Source organism: Ranitomeya variabilis, chromosome 1, assembly GCF_051348905.1.
Source record: "Ranitomeya variabilis isolate aRanVar5 chromosome 1, aRanVar5.hap1, whole genome shotgun sequence".
In the NCBI taxonomy this organism is placed as follows: domain Eukaryota; kingdom Metazoa; phylum Chordata; class Amphibia; order Anura; family Dendrobatidae; genus Ranitomeya; species Ranitomeya variabilis.
The window spans coordinates 199,745,618-199,765,961 of record NC_135232.1 but is presented as its reverse complement, the minus strand read 5'-3'; the positions used below and the strand labels follow the sequence as shown (position 1 = coordinate 199,765,961).

General features: G+C 43.6%; 1 protein-coding gene across 4 annotated transcripts in view; it reads left to right on the top strand.

The window, feature by feature from the left end:
- Positions 1–20,344, top strand: part of OSBP2 (oxysterol binding protein 2) — a 377,818-nt gene that overhangs the window by 324,479 nt on the left and 32,995 nt on the right. For all 4 annotated transcript variants that reach the window (XM_077291739.1, XM_077291757.1, XM_077291748.1 and 1 more), the window contains 2 exons: positions 727–793; positions 3,660–3,827. In XM_077291739.1, the coding sequence (XP_077147854.1) occupies positions 727–793; positions 3,660–3,827 (235 nt within the window). The remainder of the gene's footprint in view (positions 1–726; positions 794–3,659; positions 3,828–20,344) is intronic.

Sequence of the window (20,344 nt, the reverse complement as noted above, 5' to 3'; positions counted from 1 at the left end):
TATAACAATAAATAATAATAATAATTAGAATCACACGTGTAGTAGCCCTGAATGGGGTAGGATTTACCCGTTCTGGGGCGAGTGATACTGTCAGATTTGATAATGTTCGAGCAGGAGGCACAGTTAAGGCAGGGGAACGTTCCGTGACGGCGCGTTGACAGTACACTTTGGCTGGTAGTAGGACGTGGGCTTTCTCAAACATGCACAGGATGGCTGGAGTAAGGAGGAGTAAGATATTATGCACGAATGCAGGAATGCAACGGCCGATGGAAATCACGCACTTGCGCACTGCACTGCCTGTCGCCTCCAGAGCCGCTGAAAGCCAGACACCGTACCCCCAAATTTAGTGCGCATGCCTAGGAGCTGATGGGCAGTGCGCAAGCGCAGGATTTCCTTGGCCATTGCCATGGTTGAAACGATAAAAAGTGCCACTCCCATGACTGAAACAAAAGGAATGTGAGGGAATTCCCTGATGGTATAAAGTGTTTTTTAATCATAATACTGTTCATTGGGAAAACCATGTTAGTGGTGGTTAGTGCATTGCATCACTAATAACACACCAGGGCCATTTTAAAAGCAAAAAAAGATGTGACCGTCTCTCTTTAATACAACTTGCGCTACTTATGATAAAGTTGAATTGTACATATTTTCCTTGCAAGTGATATACATCTAATAATTTTTTTATAAGCTGCGTGTTGCTGTAATGTATTTGTATGTGTATTGTAGGCGTTCTGGCAGCAATCTGAGCAGTGCAAGTGGCGGCCACCCTGATGATTGGCATCTAGAAGACAATGTAAGTATATTACTTCTCACACAAATTATGGAGAGTGTACAGAATGTAAATGAACTAGCTTTAGAAAACCATCACAGCATTCTACCGCACAGAACGGTTGTGATGTAAACAAATGCATGACTGATATATGGATCCTACTCAAGTTAGCCATTTTAAGGCATCCTGGATCATTATCACATTTTGTCAAACATGTATGTTACTGTCTGTGGAGTGCGAGGCAGTTACCAGATGGCACTGACGTGTCTCTCTATGGGGACACAAATCATATGAGACAGGCAAAATAATCAACCATCAGCAAGTTATCCCCCAGCCCCATAACTACACGCCAGCTCCTTTACACATTAGGTTACTTGAATTTCTTGCTGAGAATTGCAGAATCCACCAAAAATCAATGTCTAGTAAACCATGAAAAAACAATATTCAAGTCATTTAGACCAAATCAGACTTTCTACTGCATAAGTAGAATTACACATAGATATAGAAGGTGAAATAGGTACAAGTCCATCTTGTTCAACCTCTCCTGATAAATGACAGTGTGTGTACAATTATTAGGTGATTTGTATCTTTGATGTTTAATTGTATTGAACTCCAGTGCTGTCTGTCAAACTAAAAGGTTAATCAACATGAACATATAGTATAAGAAAGTAAGTGTGAGGTTTGGCTTCCATAGGAGCAGAATAATTATTCAACTAAATGAAAAACATAAATTTTCCCATCTTAGGTGTTTATTTTCGTTAAAGTGAGAATAATAACCAAACTCAAAATGTACAAAAATACATTTCTGACATTAAAAACATCAGTGACCAATATAGTCCCCCTTATTTTCAATAAGTCATAAACTCCCCTCGGAGTAGGTGTCACGGGTGTGTCAGATGTAACAGACTGTCCCTCTGCATCTGGCTGCAGAAGGTCTCTGTGTATGGCATTACAGACACCTCCTTAATCCTTCTGACTCTTGGACCCAGCGGCAAGCTCCTTCTAGCTCTAGTTGACACAGCTGGACCTGGGTGTTTATAAATCCCCAGTCTGCTGCAGAGAGTTGCCGGTGATATTCACATTTTTCCCTTGTGAAGGCTTGGAGCTATAGCAGTCAGCTAACTCCCTCTCCAGAGCTGTTTGAGGACATTTGGTGTTACCTCTCTGAGTCTGCTCAAGCTAAGTTCATTCCCCTTGTCTGTCTACCTTTTTGTCTTTAGTTTACAGTGGGGACTGACCAGTGGTTATCCCACCCCTTCCCTATCCAGGGCTTTGCTTTAGGGAGATACAGGGATTAGGTTTCCTGCTCTGTGATTGGTGAGGAACCAATTTAGGGATGGTAGGGCAGGTAGGGTGTTATTAGATCTGCTTAGGGGTTTCCACTCACCCTTTCCCTAGTGTCTGGGCTTCCTTTCCCTCATCCCTTCATGTTGCACTTAGTCTTTCCCACACTATGCGTGACAGTAGGCCGGTATCTTAATTTGTTGATGATCAACTTTTTTGGGCAGCACCAACCACAGCCTCCAGACACTGTTCAGGGAAGTGTACTGTTTTACTTCATCGTAAATATCCCATTTAAGAAGTGCCCATAAGTTCTCAATAGGGTTTAGGTCAGGTGAGGAAGGAGCCATGTCATTATTTCTTTCATCTTTAAAGAGAACCTGTCAGCACAATTTTTTAATATAAAGTAAAGACATGGCTGTAATGGTACTGTAATACTGATCACATTGATACCTTTGGAGAAGAAATCGGCTTTGTGCTTCTCTAATCCCCATTTAAATGTTTCTGCTAATTAATTAGACTTCGGTGCACAGGGGCCAGACTCTGTACACTGGGTCTTCTCCTCCCTGTCTGTGATTCCCGCCCCCTCCACCTGCCTCTGGTCTGTGAATGACCGGCCTCTTCTGTTTGAAAGCTTAACAGTGACCTGTCATTCACAGACCAGATTTCAGCCCTCCTTACCTCGGCCATGTCTCTGACACTGAACACCTTGTACTTCTTGGCCACGAGGGAGGCTGTAGTCCTGGAATATGACAGCACTGGAGGACAATGGGTTCCTGGTCGCTTCACGCTTGATTCTTCTCATATCTTTGGCAGTTAATGTGCGTCTTTTTTTTCTTAAAGGGAACCTGTCACCTGAATTTGGCGGGACCAGTTTTGGGTCATATGGGCGGGGTTTTCGGGTGTTTGATTCACCCTTTCCTTACCCGCTGGCTGCATGCTGGCCGCAATGTTGGATTGAAGTTCATTCTCTGTCCTCCGGAGTACATGCCAGCGCATGGTAAGATTGCCTTGCGCTGGCGTGTACTCCGGAGGACAGAGAATGAACTTCAATCCAATATTGCGGCCAGCATGCAGCCAGCGGGTAAGGAAAGGGTGAATCAAACACCCGAAAACCCCGCCCATATGACCCAAAACTGGTCCTGCCAAATTCAGGTGACAGGTTCCCTTTAACACGTTTTTGAGACCCTGTTGACTATTTGCAACAAAACTTTTGATGGTTCTGTGATCACGTCCCAATATTTTAGCAATTTCAAAAGTCCTGTGTCCATATGTCAGACTTTTAACAATTTTTTTAACTTTTCATATTCAGTAAATCTCTCTTTTGACCCATTTTGCCTGAGGAAAACAATCTGCCTAATTATTTTGCACACCGTGATAAAGTGTGTTATATCCTTAGGCCTCACCCACCCTTATTACACAAATACATCACCTGATCTGTTTCATCCAATAAGTATCCACGTTTACACAGTTTGGAGTTGTAAAATCTGCATAAAATGATGTAATGGTCAAAATACTCACTTGCCTTATAATTCCGCACACGTGTACATTGCATACAATGACCTGTATCACTGATGGGCAATGCCTCCGTTTTCCATCTCTTACCTAGGTATTCCATAGCTCACATGAAAGCAGCTACTATGACTCGAAACGCAAAGATCTTTTACCTAGAAAAAGGAGAAGGACTCGAATTCCAGATAAACCAAACTACAGCCTTAATCTCTGGAGCATAATGAAGAACTGCATAGGAAAAGAGCTATCCAAGATCCCCATGCCTGTAAGTGAGGCGCCACGTCTGCTATGCATAGATGCATGTATTCCACATTTCAGACATGTTTACTAATCCTTGAGTGGATTCAGTCATTTTTTATCATCTTACAGGTATTATATTAATAATCATAAAGTAATACCCTGATGACTTCTAAAAAGTCCATGTAGTCATAATGCAACTAAAAACATAATCTATGGTGATTTTACATGGGGCATCTTCTGCTGTGAAGCTGTGTGCAAAATCTAACCATCAGTAGGGCTGACCGTACACTTGTTGGTGACCATCTAACGGTGCATTATTATGGTGTGCTGCCTTACAGTTCCAAAAAGTGATACATATACCTACAGTGACATGTAAAGTTTGGGCACCCCTAATCACAGTTATGGTGAATAGTTAAGCAAGTTGAAGATGAAACGATCTCTAAAAGGCCTAAAGTTAAAGATGTCACATTTCCTTTGTATTTTGGGCAAAAAAAAAAAATATTGTCATTTTTTACATTTTAAAAATTACAAGAAGGAATAGGGCCAGATTAATATGGGTATTAATGCCTGCAGTGTTATACAGTGTCCCATACAATGTTGTCCGTGGTGCACATTTAAGGAGGAGGGATCGTGGCGTCCAACAACACATATCACGAACGACTTTGTCGTCAGGCAATTTTGTTGGTATAATTATTTAAAAGATTTATGGGATGCCAACCTCATGGCGCACTGCTCTGCCCCGGTGATTGCAGAACTCTCCATAGTGTTGTCTCTTTTCCGTGCTCTTTTTATCCTTTCGTTTGGATGATTTTGACCCCATTATTTGATCTTTCGTCTTGTGTTCCGGCCGTTCCCGTGGCCTTCTTGCTGAGTGTATGTGTCCTGTTTAAGGATTTCTCCCCAGTAAAGGACAATTGTTGATTGTTATGTGCTACGGCTTTTTCCTTGTGACTATTTCCTTTTTTATCCACCTGCTTCTGCCCTTGAGTTCTGTAATTGTGGAGAGCCGCCTTTTTCTTGGAGCTGCTCTTGTACTTTTCTTCTCTAATGTGAAAAGAAGGCTTTCATTCTTCCAGCTGTTACTTTGACCTTTACGTAAAGTGTGAAATGTTAAGCCAGCCACACATGTAAAGATTTGCTCTTTACTAATTCCTGGTCACCCTATCTAATGATGACACTGAGTTAACCCTCCAGGACTAAGATTTTTTTATTGTGTTTGTTTTTTTCAGATCCTTCTTCCAAGAGCTATCATTTTTTTTTATTTTTCCATCTATAGTACATAGTCATATGAAAAAAAATTTTGTGGACAAGTTGGATTTTGTAATTTATCGTAGAAAAGTCAGAAAAAAAAATGAAAAAAGTTTGAGGTAGCTTGAATCAAAAAGTTAGTTCCATAATTTTTTTTCTTATTTCTTGTTAGCGGCATCCTCTTTGCAGTAAAATTAACATGTCATTTTTTTTCCAAAATCGGTTCAATTATTATTTTTGTATGACTTACTAAGGCTTATTTCTTTTGCTTGGAGAGTTTTTACTGTTAACATTTTGGCGTTTGACTAGACAGCAGTCTTCTAGGAGGATCAGGTTATTATGTGACAAACACCTCTTGTTTTCGGGTCAAAGATTAACACCTTAATGACCAAGCCAAATTTGACAATTCTGACCTGTGTCACTTTATCTGGTAATAACTCTGGAACACTTCGACGTATCTCACTGATTCTGAGTGTTTTTTCCTGACATATTGTACTTCATGATCTTGGTACCCGTTATTTCATATGACGTGCGCTTATTTGTGAAAATAAACGGATGTTTGGAGAAAACTTTTCACAATTTTCAAACTTTTAATATTTATGCCCTTAAATCAAATCAAAGAGTTATGTCAAACACAATAGTTAATAAATAACATTTCACACATGTATACTTTACATCAGTACAATTTTGGAAACATAATTTGTTTGTTAGGAAGTTAGAAGGGTTATAAGTTGACTAGCGATTTCTCATTTTTCCAACAAAAATTTACAAAATCATTTTTTTAGGGGCCATAACATTTATGAAGTGACTTTGAGGGGTCTATATGACAGAAAGTATCCAAAAGTGGCACCATTCTAAAATCTGAATCCCCTCAAGGTGCTCAAAAGCACAATCAAGACGTTTATTAACCCTTTAGGTGCTTCACAGGAACTGAAGCAATGTGGAAAAAAAAAATTAACATTTAATTTCTCTATCGCCTCATTGGGGGACACAGGAAACCATGGGTGTAGGCTGCTGCCACTAGGAGGCTGACACTATGCAAATAAAAAAGTTAGCTCCTCCTCTGCAGTGTACACCCCACCGACAGGAAGTGGGATATTCAGTTTAGCTTAGTGTCAGTAGGAGGTGGACACGGGTCTTTCATTAGACCCTTATCTACCTCAATGTGCGTAGTTTTTCTTGTAGGTTCTCCGGAGCGATACAGGGTGAACAGTCACACCTGTAGTCCCACTATGCGGACTTAGAGTACGGCGTGTACTGCCACCCCGTATCCTCATAGATCCCTCAGCAGTACCATGATCCTAGCACACAAGCGTGCTCAGAAGTCCGGTCAGGTGCACAACGGAGAGTAGAGTTTAGTCTCCCTGTTGACAAGCCTACTGTCCTACCTTCAGGAGAACGAGCATGGCAGGACATACTTCAAGATAGACTCCTTGGTGCGGCTTACTACACGGAAGCTGTTATTCTGCCTAATGCCATCAGGTATCATGACCTAGACCGCTGAACAGAATCAACTCTCTCCTATACCCTTCTCCAGGGTTCTCTCCATGCTGATTTAGTCACAGGATACCGAGAACTGATCGCAGCAGTACTCTATCTGCAATAGTCGCAGCATACCAAGTGCCGATTGCAGCAGTACTCTATCTGCCATAGTCGCATCATACCGAGAGCTGATCGCAGCAGTACTCTATCTGCCATAGTCGCAGGATACCGAGAGCCGATCGTAGCGGTACTCTATCTGCCATATTCTCAGGATACTGAGAGCCGATCGCAGCTGTACTCTATCCGCCATCCAGGTTGCTCACGCACCACCTTCCAGGTACAGTACGGTATTTGAAGCTGTCATTTCTTCAGCGGATAAGACGTGTCTTGGATTGACCATTGCAGTGGTACTGGCGTTCTGTGCTGTATTCAGGTAGGTCAGATGTACTCTCCTATTCCTCCCATTCGATTGCAGCAGTACTCTGTCCGCTAGCCAGGTTTTAGATGTCATCTTCCAGACACATTTAGTCTATACCTGCCGTCTTTCCAGTGGTTTAGACGTGCCCGAGATCGAGTACTGTATTGGTCCTGCTCTATTGCCCCAGTGTCAGGTGAGTCAGAAACGCTCTCTATCACGCTCTTATGGGTCCTTTGCAGAATCTGCCTAGGCTACCCTCTAGTCACCACTCAGAGGGAGGTGCCCGGTATCCATCACTTCTGGCTGGCTGCCACAGCGGTTACTATCCGCTTTCAGGTGAGTCAGAGGCGCAACTTTTACCGTGCGTTTCAGGGTCAATAACGTCTGTGGCCTATTAACGGTTAAACAGAAGATCTACCACGTACCATAAGGTGGACCTCAGTGCCACAGGGTGGACCGCAGTGGCAGCATAAATGGCCTGTCCACTTTCATGTAGGTCGGACACGCTGGTCTCAGGTACCGACTGGTCGCAGCTTTTCTTCAGCCACGCACTGGGCCTTAATTACGTGTTGCTCCCCAGGGGCCTTCCTCTCCATCTGGTTATTCGGGCCTACCACTACCTATCCAGTAGGTCAGTTTACAGTGCGGTCCTAGGTCTATCTACACTATCTAGTGCGTTACTCCTATCTTATATGATTTACAGTATTCGGGCTGTCTCTTACGGAGTCAGAGCTCATATAATACCTTGACTCATGATTGTTCACTGCACTATTCTAGGGGTCTTTTAACTTCCTCAATACAGAGCTTCCCTTTTATGTGTCAGTACTTACCTCTTCTTTCTTACAGACACTGGATTAAACCTCGAGCAGCTCCGGGATTTTATTTCAGACCGCGGCAGGAACAGGTTCTCCCACCTCGGATAGGAATTGGATCTTACTCTGTGCAAGCATCATCCAGTGTAGAAGGCTGCTCCACGCCTGGATCCGATGATGGGGTTTTGGCGATAATACGTTCCTTCCTTCAGCAGGATTCGTATCCTTTTCACCGTTATTCTCGTTTGTGTGGTGTCTTATACCTAGGTAAGTAGATCCACACGCTAGAACCCTCTCCCCGTTCTAGAACGTCCAGGTCGGATAGAGTCACTCATGTCATCATAGGTAAGGATCTTCCTTTTGGCAGTCAAGTTTTTTTCTGGGGCCTATGTGCTCCTTCCTAGGGCCAACTTCCCATGGAATTGACATTCTCCAGGTTTTCCATGGACTTTCCTTCTTTGACTGCTCATATCCGATTGTGCCTATCAATGCCAATCTTGTCTACATTTTCCATAGTCCCTATTAACCACCTTCATCCCCGTGCGCTTAAGTTTAACTTCCTGATGGATCTGAGTCTGCGGAATCGTCTGGTAGTCTCCGTTCTATCTACTTAGACGGGCAAGAGGTGGTCTCTTCAAACGGTTCTCCCTTTCTGAGTCGTTTTGTTGATGTAGCAGAGCCTACATTGCTGGGTTGAGATCCAGGGTTTCACCCGAGGTCCCCTTCAGTACGTCTTCAGCGTTTTGCTCTCTAGCAGGTCCTCAGTACCTTACTCTCAAGTCTTTTCTTGTCATTTCAATTTAATGGTCTTTTCTGGGGTTTCTCTCGGAATCCTTGGTCCAGCCGTTCCAAAGAGGGAAGCGTCTCGATTTCCTATATTCCCTCTCTTCTGAGCTTACTGCGAACTGGATCTCTTCTCCGTTTCTGGACCTTCCGGTTTCCAGATTTTCCACCGATACAGTCCTCCTCTCCCAGAGAGAGCATCCCTCAAGGATACCAACGGCGGACTAATAGTTCATGGTGAAGTCGACCATTGAAGTGTCTGCCGCTACATTGTGCCCTGCCTTTGTCTCCCTTGCAGACTAATTTACTCTTGCAAGGAAGTACATGGTATCCGCCCCCATGGATGCCGCTGCAGGTGCTGCTTGGACATCCAGCAATCTGGTACCCATCCGTAGGGCCCTTTTGATTAAGGCGTGGCAGGACTTATACTTTAGGAGGTCCCTCACCAGCTTGCCTTCCGAGGTTTTCCGTCAGTTTGGCTCCAACTTGAACCAATTATTAAGGAGGTCATCGGAGGGATAAGTTCTCTTCTTCCTCAGACTAAACCTTGTTGTTCTCCTGGGACCGCGTGTGCTTTCCTTTATTTTATGAAAGCCTTTATCCAGGCCGTCCTTTTCTTCAAGACATTGGACATTCCTGCATTTTTGCGAGGGGCAGGTCCATTTTCGTTTTATACCTTCCTTTCAGGCTCTCTACCACTTACAGAGTCTGTGACAGAAGTTTTGTACATTCTGTGGATCACAGGTTCTGTGCTCTGCCCTTACCTTGCCGAGGTTCTCCATGGCTCTGTCCATCGTTCTTGATTCCCTTCCTTTTGTCCTGCTCGGACTCATCCTTCGTAGCTTTCGCTCATCACGCTACCGGGTCAGGGCGAGGTGCATCTATCCAGCTAAGGCCCCCCTTTTCAGTATACGGGCTCGGCGTAGAGGCCCTCCGGCCTCCAAATCAACGTATGCCCGCAAAATCCAGTCAGCAATGTTTAGATTTACCAGGTCAGAGCAGAGCTCCTCCTTCCAGGTTTAAGGTGCACTCTACCCGGGCAGTGGGCGCCTCCCGGCGGTGCACATATAGGGCCTCTGCCTTGCACCTCTACAGACCGATGATCGGTCCTCCACATGTTCGCGAAACTTCCATGCCTAGCTTCGGCGTATGCCGGCTTAGGTAGGAAGACCTTGCAGGCGACGGTGGTGAGTTCCTCTGTCCTAGATTGGAGTGGACTGCTGTTCCCGCCCCAGGGACTGCTTTGGGACTTCCCATGGTTTCCTGTGTCCCCCAATGAGGCGATAGAGAAAACAGGATTTTTGGTTGCTTACCGTAAAATCTGTTTCTCAAAGCCTTCATTGGGGGACACATCACCCTCCCAAGTTGAACAGCTCTGTTTATTGTGTTATACTGTTAACGTTTGAGTTGTTTGAACACGCTTTGAGTGTTTGAAACTGTAAAGCGCTGCAGAATTTGTTGGCGCTATATAAATAAAGATTATTATTATTATATTATTATTCTTTCTCATTTACACATTGCTTCTCCTACTGCTTTCTCACTAACTGAATTTCCTACTTCCTGTAGGTGGGGTGTACACTGCAGAGGAGGAGCTAACTTTTATTTGCATAGTAAATAGATAATGGCTGCACTCAATTTTACTGTGCTAAAGCAAGGAAATGTGCGATACATGAAATGTGAATAGCATACTGGCTTGTGAAATCTATGAAAAAACACATGAGATGCTTAGCACAAGATTTGGCCAAAAGTTGTGAGCCCATCCACCAAACGTCAAGGTAATCTCAGATCGGATGGGTAACTAACCTGTCTGCCTAGTGTGAACACTTACCTATGGCTAATAACATGGTAAAGCCTGCATTTATAGGAAGGTTAGAACCAACTGTGTTTGGATGTAATTAAAATCACAGCATGGTGAAGGGCGGGGCGTTCAAGTCAGAAAAAATAGTACATAGTAAATATAGAAAAACTGACTGAACAGCCATCTAGTCTGAACTGGTGCATAACCAAAAAGTCTTACATAGCAAATAGATAATGGCTGCACTCAATTTTGCTGTGCTAAAGCAAGGAAATGTGCGATACATGAAATGTGAATAGCATACTGGCTTGTGAAATCTATGAAAAAACACATGAGATGCTTAGCACAACATGTGGCCAAAAGTTGTGAGCCCATCCACCAAACGTCAAGGTAATCTCAGATCGGATGGGTAACTAACCTGTCTGCCTAGTGTGAACACTTACCTATGGCTAATAACATGGTAAAGCCTGCATTTATAGGAAGGTTAGAACCAACTGTGTTTGGATGTAATTAAAATCACAGCATGGTGAAGGGCAGGGCGTTCAAGTCAGAAAAAAACAGTACATAGTAGATATAGAAAAACTGACTGAACAGCCATCTGTTTTTTCATAGATTTCACAAGCCAGTATGCTATTCACATTTCATGTATCGCACATTTCCTTGCTTTAGCACAGTAAAATTGAGTGCAGCCATTATCTATTTGCTATGTAAGACTTTTTGGTTATGCACCAGTTCAGACTAGATGGCTGTTCAGTCAGTTTTTCTATATCTAAAAAAAATGGGAGGTGGAGTTGCATATTCATCACTGTAATAAGCGGCACCACGTGACCGCTCATACAGCAAGAAGCTGCGGCGCTGAGAGGAAGCATCGAGGGAGCCGGGTGAGTATTTTATTTCCAGCGGGCGGGCGCACAGGTGGTGGGAGGGGGGTGGTGACAGGAATCTTTATTTTAAACACAAAAAAAAATAAAAAAATGATTGTTCATACCTTCTCTCCAGCGAACGCTGCTGGAGAGAAGAAATGAATGGCGGCTTCAGCACCACGCTGGGGGGACAGCGCTTACTGTAACGCTGTCTCCTGCATGGCACACGGACTGCACACGGACAGCATCCGTGTGCGGTACGTGTTTTACACGGACCCATTGACTTTAATGGGTCCGTGTGATCACGTGCGCTCCCACGAACACTGACATGTCTCCGTGTTTTGCACATGGACACACAGTCCGCAAAAAATCAATGACATGTGCAGAGACACATTGATTTTAATGTGTCTACGTGTGTCAGTGTCTCCGGTACGTGAGAAAACTGTCACCTCACGTACCGGAGCCACTGACGTGTGAAACCGGCCTGCGGGTGTGATCTGGTGTTTAAATAGTCTGCCTCCAGAGACATTCAGTGTTCAGTGGGTCTGGAGCAGGCAGCTCCAAAGAAGTGGTTTTGTGTTAAACTGAATCTAGTTGTTACATCCTGAGCGGGCGGATGCCCACAACTTCAGAGCAGAGACTGTATACCATTTTGTTTTGTTTTCCTGTTTTACCCAAAGGGCCGTGTTTATTTTTCACTACGCGTTAGTTTATGCCACATATGTAATAAACCAGCCGAAGATTTAAAGAGACAGTATACCTGTATCTACCTCCGTGTGCAGCTGAGTGAGATGATCTACCACATATATATATACTAGATTGCGGCCCGATTCTAATGCATCGGGTATTCTAGAATATGCATGTCCCCGTAGTATATGGACAATGATGATTCCAGAATTCGCGGCAGACTGTGCCCGTCGCTGATTGGTCGAGGCAACCTTTATGACATCATCGTCACCATGGCAACCATTATGACATCTACGTCGATACTGTGCCCGTCTCTGATTGGTCGAGGCCGCCAGGCCACGCCAGCAAATGAATAAACGGGACAGACAGAAAAACCCTTAGACAATTATATATATATATACACTCACCGGCCACTTTATTAGGTACACCATGCTAGTAACGGGTTGGACCCCCTTTTGCCTTCAGAACTGCCTCAATTCTTCGTGGCATAGATTCAACAAGGTGCTGGAAGCATTCCTCAGAGATTTTGGTCCATATTGACATGATGGCATCACACAGTTGCCGCAGATTTGTCGGCTGCACATCCCAAAGATGCTCCATACAAGGCAGGATGGATCCATGCTTTCATGTTGTTTACGCCAAATTCTGACCCTACCATCCGAATGTCGCAGCAGAAATCGAGACTCATCAGACCAAGCAACGTTTTTCCAATCTTCTACTGTCCAATTTCGATGAGCTTGTACAAATTGTAGCCTCAGTTTCCTGTTCTTAGCTGAAAGGAGTGGTACCCGGTGTGGTCTTCTGCTGCTGTAGCCCATCTGCCTCAAAGTTCGACGCACTGTGCGTTCAGAGATGCTCTTAGGCCTACCTTGGTTGTAACGGGTGGCGATTTGAGTCACTGTTGCCTTTCTATCAGCTCGAACCAGTCTGCCCATTCTCCTCTGACCTCTGGCATCAACAAGGCATTTCCGCCCACAGAACTGCCGCTCACTGGATTTTTTTTCTTTTTCGGACCATTCTCAGTAAACCCTAGAGATGGTTGTGCGTGAAAATCCCAGTAGATCAGCAGTTTCTGAAATACTCAGACCAGCCCTTCTGGCACCAACAACCATGCCACGTTCAAAGGCACTCAAATCTCCTTTCTTCCCCATACTGATGCTCGGTTTGAACTGCAGGAGATTGTCTTGACCATGTCTACATGCCTAAATGCACTGAGTTGCCGCCATGTGATTGGCTGATTAGAAATTAAGTGTTAACAAGAAGTTGGACAGGTGTACCTAATAAAGTGGCCAGTGAGTGTATATATATATATATATATATATATATAATACCTACATATCGCGCATATATAAACACCACTTCTTGATTTGCTTACAGTCCCCTATTGCTTGTATAATTTGGTTAATTTCTATTTCTCACTGGTCGCTAATGAATAACCCATCAAGATGCTCGATAAAGCAAAAGCTTGGTAAAACACCTGGGGAAAAGTTGTAATGAGGCAGACAAGGTCAGCGGCGTGCGCTCTTTGTAGAGGTGAATATGACAGCTTAACAGCATGGATTCTTTTTAATTTAGAATATTTATTGCACAGGGACCGAGGCTAAGGCTGGAGAAGCGTCTGCAACAGATGAAATATTTCAGGCAAAAATAAAAGTGAGATTTCAGCAGCGGAGGTGGGAGCAGCGGTGAGCTCAGTGTATTTTTTTTTATTTTCTATTTTTAACCCCGTGCCTTGTGGAAAGGAGAGCATTTTTAAAATCTTTCAGTTTTTGTTGCTGGCTGGGTTGAAAGTTGTTTCACTTAGATTGTGCCTGTGAACGTATTGAGAGGACTTATTTAGTGATAACTATAGATATCTTTGTTTTCCACTGTAAAAAGCCTTTTTTGCTTACCGGTAAATTATTATTTTTTTTTCTTTTAATTAACAGTCTTCAAGTTTTTCTCTTGTGTGATTTGCTTCAATCTACACCGCTGGACTTGTGGCATTAAGCGACTGACAATTAATTATTACTTACAACAGTCGTTTTATATCCCGTTTATAGAGGCCTACCACATCTACCAGTGCGCCCTGAACGATATGTCATTCATTGCACAGAAGCTGCCATTGTTTTCAGTAGTATGAGTCCTGTGTACACAGGGCGATGTGTTGGGGAGGAAGATGAGTTTTTGAACAGCCCAAAAGATCATTCCACCTGATGAACAAGTGTTTTGCTCAATAGGTGTTCGTCAGCCTGTTTACACTGCAATGTTATCCTTAAATGAGCATTCCAAGGAAAGCTCATTCATGATAATCTTGCAGTGTAAATGGACCCTTAGGGTACTGTCACACAGTGCCATTTTGATCGCTACGACGGCACGATCCGTGACGTCGCAGCGATCGTATGATTATCGCTCCAGCGTCGTAGACTGCGGTCACACGTTGCAATCACGGCGCTGGAGCGATGCCGAAGTCCCCGGGTAACCAGGGTAAACATCGGGTTACTAAGCGCAGGGCCGCGCTTAGTAACCCGATGTTTACCGTGGTTACCAGCGTAAACGTAAAAAAAACAAACAGTACATACTCACATTCCGGTGTCTGTCCTCCGGCGTCTCAGCTTCTCTGCATCGCTGCTGCGTGTCAGACACTGCGATATCGTAACGATATCGCTAGAACATCACGAATCGTACCGTCGTAGCGATCAAAATGGCACTGTGTGACGGTACCCTTAGACATTGTACAATTAATCTATAGAAACAGATATACATCTCATAGTAATTAGTGACATCAAGCCTATGAACACATCGCGTTTTATAAGGTATGCTTTGCATTTGTTGAACCATAAAGCTCTGTACTTACAAGGTACTATAAAATATAACTTTTATTAATTACTTTAAAATTTGAAAAATGACTAGGACCACCATGACCAATTGTTAAAAAGAAATAACAATAACAGGAGGACAGTGCTTCACCCTATCATACCCCTATCATATCCCTACCTTGCTACGGCAGTCGGCACCCTGCTATGCGCAGATGGCGCCCCCACTCACCGCCGGCTGACCCTTCAGGCCCTATTAGGCCCCAGTTTTCAGGGGGGACAAGCAGAATCAACAATATATCAAATGTATGTTATACAAATGGTTTCAACAAATAAAGTGCTAAGTGCATGTTAATTCAACGATACATCTATCAATCATATGCACCTTAGGAATGCTGGGACAGAGCACAGATAAACAAAACAATAGCACTCACATTTACCAATGTCTGACCCAAAACAAGGGGATTTGATGGTGAAGAATCAATTGTAATCAATGCATATCACCAGTTTAAGATCTAATTCGGTCCTGACAGCATGTGTTATAAATGTGATATAAGATGCGTTAACTTCATTAGAAATCACTGCTAAACACTGTTGAGATGATCAATTTAACCACTCGACTCGTTTCCCCTTTTCTAAGGTTCATCAGGAGTAAGGTAATTAGGAAAAGAAGAGTCTAGTTGGCTGACCGTTGTTCTCATATCTCGCAGCACCATATGATTTGTTTGGATAGCCTATGATAAGGTCCTGACTCCTGAGTGCACAAGGTCCATTCCTTTCTGATGATGATATGTTCTGCATCTATGCCAAGAAAGTTCCCATCATATATCTAAAATGTGTCCACAAGATCATACTAGCCTGGAGGAGGCTAACAGAGTGTCCTCCGATCACTGTCATTTGGTTGGTACATGTCCCATATCACAGAAAAGGTAGAAAATGTTGTAATAAATTACACTATTACTTACAGTAGTATCCAGCAAAACATATATGTTAAAAAGATTCCTTTTTGGGGATGGTAGGACCCAATTGTTAAGGAATATCACTGAATGGCCTCGGTCAGAGACATCCACTGATGGCAGCCATAGGAATTGCTAGTTTACAGTTACATTTTCTGGTAAACTGTTTCAGTCTTTGGTTTGTCTGTATTTCTACATGGTCTTATTTTCAGTCTATGTACGATCGATATATTTGGTCCAAAATCTGCTTTGGTCCTTAATGCTGTCATGCAGGCTTGTTTCTCAAGAATAAGGAGAACTATAGGGAACCTGTAAGGGGGAACACCGACTACCTGTAGCTGTGTTCTATGGAGTCATCGGCACTTGTATGGTGTCGCCATAAAATGCCATATTACATAGACATCGTGTACCATGGAATCCAGAGATGTAGTGGGGCACCATACGCCACACTGGTACCAAATTACTGATCAACAGGGCAGTTTACAGTACTGATGGACTTTATATATCACCCCAGGGAAGAAATAGAGAGGGCGTTGGATTCTCTCCGCCAGGTTAGGGTGACACAACTGTTTTCTCTCCATCTGAGAATATTGGTCTGATAACGCTAATCAGAGTCTGATAAGAGTTTGATCAGAATGGGACACGATTACCTCGAAGATGGAGAAAAAAAAATTTCTCTGCTTTGTCTATTATGTTAGTCCGTGAAAATTGGACCCATAGGCTTGAATGGGCAAGCGCTATCTGATTCTTGGAGGCAAGTCGTGCATGCTGTGATTTTTTTTTTTCCTCGAACCTCAGGAAAACATCGGACACGTCCACGGCCACGTAGGATAGCATGGCTGCGAGTGCTACCCATGGAAACCACGGATAACATACTTCCGATTTACTCGAGCCCTAAAACAAAAAAACTGTTAGGAAATGTGACAAGTGTCTGGGACAGCTAGGAATATTGTTCCAACATTCATTGTCTATCACACAGCTCTCCCCCCAAAAACAGAGATAACAAAAATAGAAAATTACACCCTCAAACGCTGTGTTACCGTTTGGATATGAGCATATAAGGTGTAATAACTTTATGAATACATACGATTAGTGGTCCTGAAATCTCTCTTTACCACAGTCCGTGTTAAACTCGTTGTTCCGCGATGTTATTTTTACCCTGTAAAATGATGGAAACTGAAGGAATTCTAGTTATATGAATTTTTTTCCCCTTATGGGAAATGCTCTTTAGGAATCAGTGTAAGGAGTTTCTCCAGATTTACTATGGTTGATTTTTCCTTGGATATTCCAGGCAGGCTCTGTACCTATAAATCACATTATCATTTATGTTTCCAGTGGAAATTGTTCTGTGTTTGCGATCTGCGCAGTGGTGCGTATAGCTGTTCCCAGTGTCATTATTTAATAGCAGCTACATATGGCATTACAAGCCTGAGTGGTTCAGTTTATCGCACAGCTGATCCCAGGTATCGGGATGGGAACGATCTGAGCGTCATTGCTCTACGTGAGCAGGTTGCAGAGAGGACAGGTGGTGTCTGTCAAGTTGTAGACAGTAAAGATCCCTGATTGCATCTCGCATCTTCTAAAGATTTCAATCCATCAGATCTCAGAACAGCGTAACAACACGAGGACAGAAAAATCAAAGGCCGTTCATTGATTCTGGTCCATGGCTGGATTGTTCTGTCAAAAGTGACGAGATTATAGCAGAAATATGCAGAAATAGCCGCATAATAACGTGCCCATGAACAAGCTAGGATTTACTAATAAATGACAGCATACAAAAGATAATGCAAAAGTGGCAAATAAAGTAGGCAAAATAATTATGACTTACAAACCTCATTCCTCCAGGTCTCTGTCTAATCCCCAAAATACAATTCTTTGTTAATATACAGGGAATATGAAAAGTCTACACACCACTGTTAAAACTCCAGGGTTTTGTAATATAAAGATCTAATCATGCCAAGTAGAATCATTTCAGAATTTCAGAAAATCTTTAATGTCACCTACAATCTGTAGAAATCCATCGAGAAACAAACTGACATAATTTTGAGGAGTACATAAAAATAACAAAACTAAAATAATGTGGTTGCGTAAGTGTGAACACCCTCATATAATTGGGCATATGTTTGTGTTCAGAATTAGCCAATCATATTTAAAGGGAACCTGTCACCCCCAAATTGGAAGTTGAGCTAAGCCCACCGGCATCAGGGGCTTATCTACAGCATTCTGGTGGGCGTCGCGGGGCTTATCTACAGCGGTGGGCGTCTCGGTCCGGTCCGAGGCCTCCCATCTTCTTACGATCACATCCTCTTCTTGTCTTCACGCCGCAGCTTCGGCGCAGGCGCACTTTGTCTGCCCTGTTGAGGGCAGAGCAAAGTACTGCAGTGCACAGGAGCCGGGAAAGGACAGAGAGGCAGCGTGAAGACAAGAAGAGGACGTCATTCTATGAAGATGCGAGGCCCCGGACCGGACCGCGACACCCATTGGACCGGACCGCAGCGGGAACGCCCCTGGGTGAGTATAATCTAACGTCTTTTTCTCATATGTCAGGATACATCGGGGGCTTATCTACAGCATTCCAGAATGCTGTAGATAAGCCCCTGATGCCAGTGGGCTTAGCTCACCTTCGATTTTGGGGGTGACAGGTTCCCTTTAAACGGAATCTCTCAGTAAGATCAACCCTAGAGCTAAAACGAGACATAATATCTGTCTACAAATATAGACACCATAGAGCACTTTGAAGGCAGTCATCAAGAAGTGTCTTACGTTTGGCATAAAAGTGACATTACTTGGAGATGGACATACCTCACAAATTGATGAAAAGTCAAGCAGACGACAATTAGTCCAATAGGCTGGTGAGACGCCTATAGCAAAAAAAACAGAACTACTGGCAAGTACTGGTTGTCTCCTCCAGGTGACAACAGTCTACTGTATTCTTCATATGTTTGGACTGTGGGGTAGGATGCCAAAATGGAAGCGTTTTGTGACTTTGAAATCACACGATGAGCTGTTCTGTGCCTCTTCTGGTAATGCAGGTCTGCTGTGTCTTCTCAGGCTGATAGCAGGAGCTCCTTCTATGATCGGATAAAGTAATTTCCTTTAATATGTAGTAATAAAATGCACCACTGAAGCTTTGTCTCTCTCCTACAGTCACAATGGTATAAAGAAACCTTGGATCACAGAACATTGGTATTAGCTTATGGCCCTCTTTTGTAAAAGGCTACATAGCAAGGAAGCACAAGGAGCCGAGTCATTCATAGAGCGTAGGATAAATGGACCGGTATCCCATGGTCATTTCTTGGTCTAATTTATTCTATTGTCCCCAGCCATCTGCTGAACCAGACTAGGAGAGATTGACAGCAGCGTTTTTGATGGGGGTTACTGACTGAAAGTGAAGAAATGTATCTAGATTTGTCATGATTATTAATCTCACTAGATGGAGGCCCGATGCTATCGCATCGGGAGGGTGGTAATGTCACAATGGGGGCAGGCATGCGGCGCTATTGTTACCTAATGGCATCCTGTAATAATCTAATGACTTCTGCCTCAGGGGACTCATGTGCTTGACGCCTACGCTTATATGCATTGCTTTTGTCCCAGCAATGCTGTTTCTCTTCAAGAGTCTCATTTGCTCTTTGTTGTCTTCGACTTTGTGCCTATGCTGCTTTCCTTTCATTATCATTGGCATATTTTTTATGAGGAACCATGTTGGCATTGATATTTGCTTTTTAAAGGGGTTTTCCCACGAACAAAAGTTAATTTTAAAAATTGTCTGTGTCTTACCGTGTACCGAACATACCACAGCTCCTGAGCAGGAGGAAGCAAAAGACAATACTGACATTACAGCAGGAGATCGCAGAGGATACATTTTGTGAGGTAAAATATTTTTTAAAAACGGTCAGTGAAATCTTTTACCTCACAAAATGAATCCACTGTGATACCCTGCTGTAATGTTAGTATTGTCTTTTGCTTCCTCCCCTGCCCAGGAGCTGTGGTATGCTCCGTACACGGTCAGACAGTCAATTTTTAAAATTAACTTTCGTTCTTGGAAAAACCCCTTTAATATGACCAGCTTCCTCTGCCTGTAGACACATAGCGCATCTGCCGCCGGGATCAGCCCAATGATTCACATAATTCGTGCAGGTGCAGTAAATCAGACCGCCACCATCTTTGTGCAGACAGATAGTGGCGGTCACATTAAAACTGCGCATGCACTCCTCCTGTACAAAGATGGCGGCAGTCAGTAAATCATTCGGCTGATCCCGGCGGCAGCATGTTCGCAATGGTGTTTCGCTGGTGGTACCGCGCAAGAGGCTGCGTGAGTTTGTGAGTGTGAATATGAGCATGAGCGTGAATGTGAGTGTGTGAGTGTGAGCGTGCGTGTGAGTGAGTGTGAGTGTGAATGTGAGTGTGTGTGAGTGTGAATGTGATGCGTACGACATATACAGTGTGTGTGTGTGTGGTGCGACGGTGTTCCACTGGTGGTATCGTGCAATAGGTTGGTACCACCAGCAGTTTACATATTGAGACACCCATCACTTTACATATTGAGACACAGGAACATCATTGGGATTGCCCCTGGAAGCATTTCTGACTCCAAGATCACAGCTGCACAGTGAATCATTTTCCTATTGCTGCCCGGCTGGAAGGGTGCCCCGGTGGTATGGATCCGAGGAGCAGCGGCTGGGATCCCAGCGGCAGTCTGG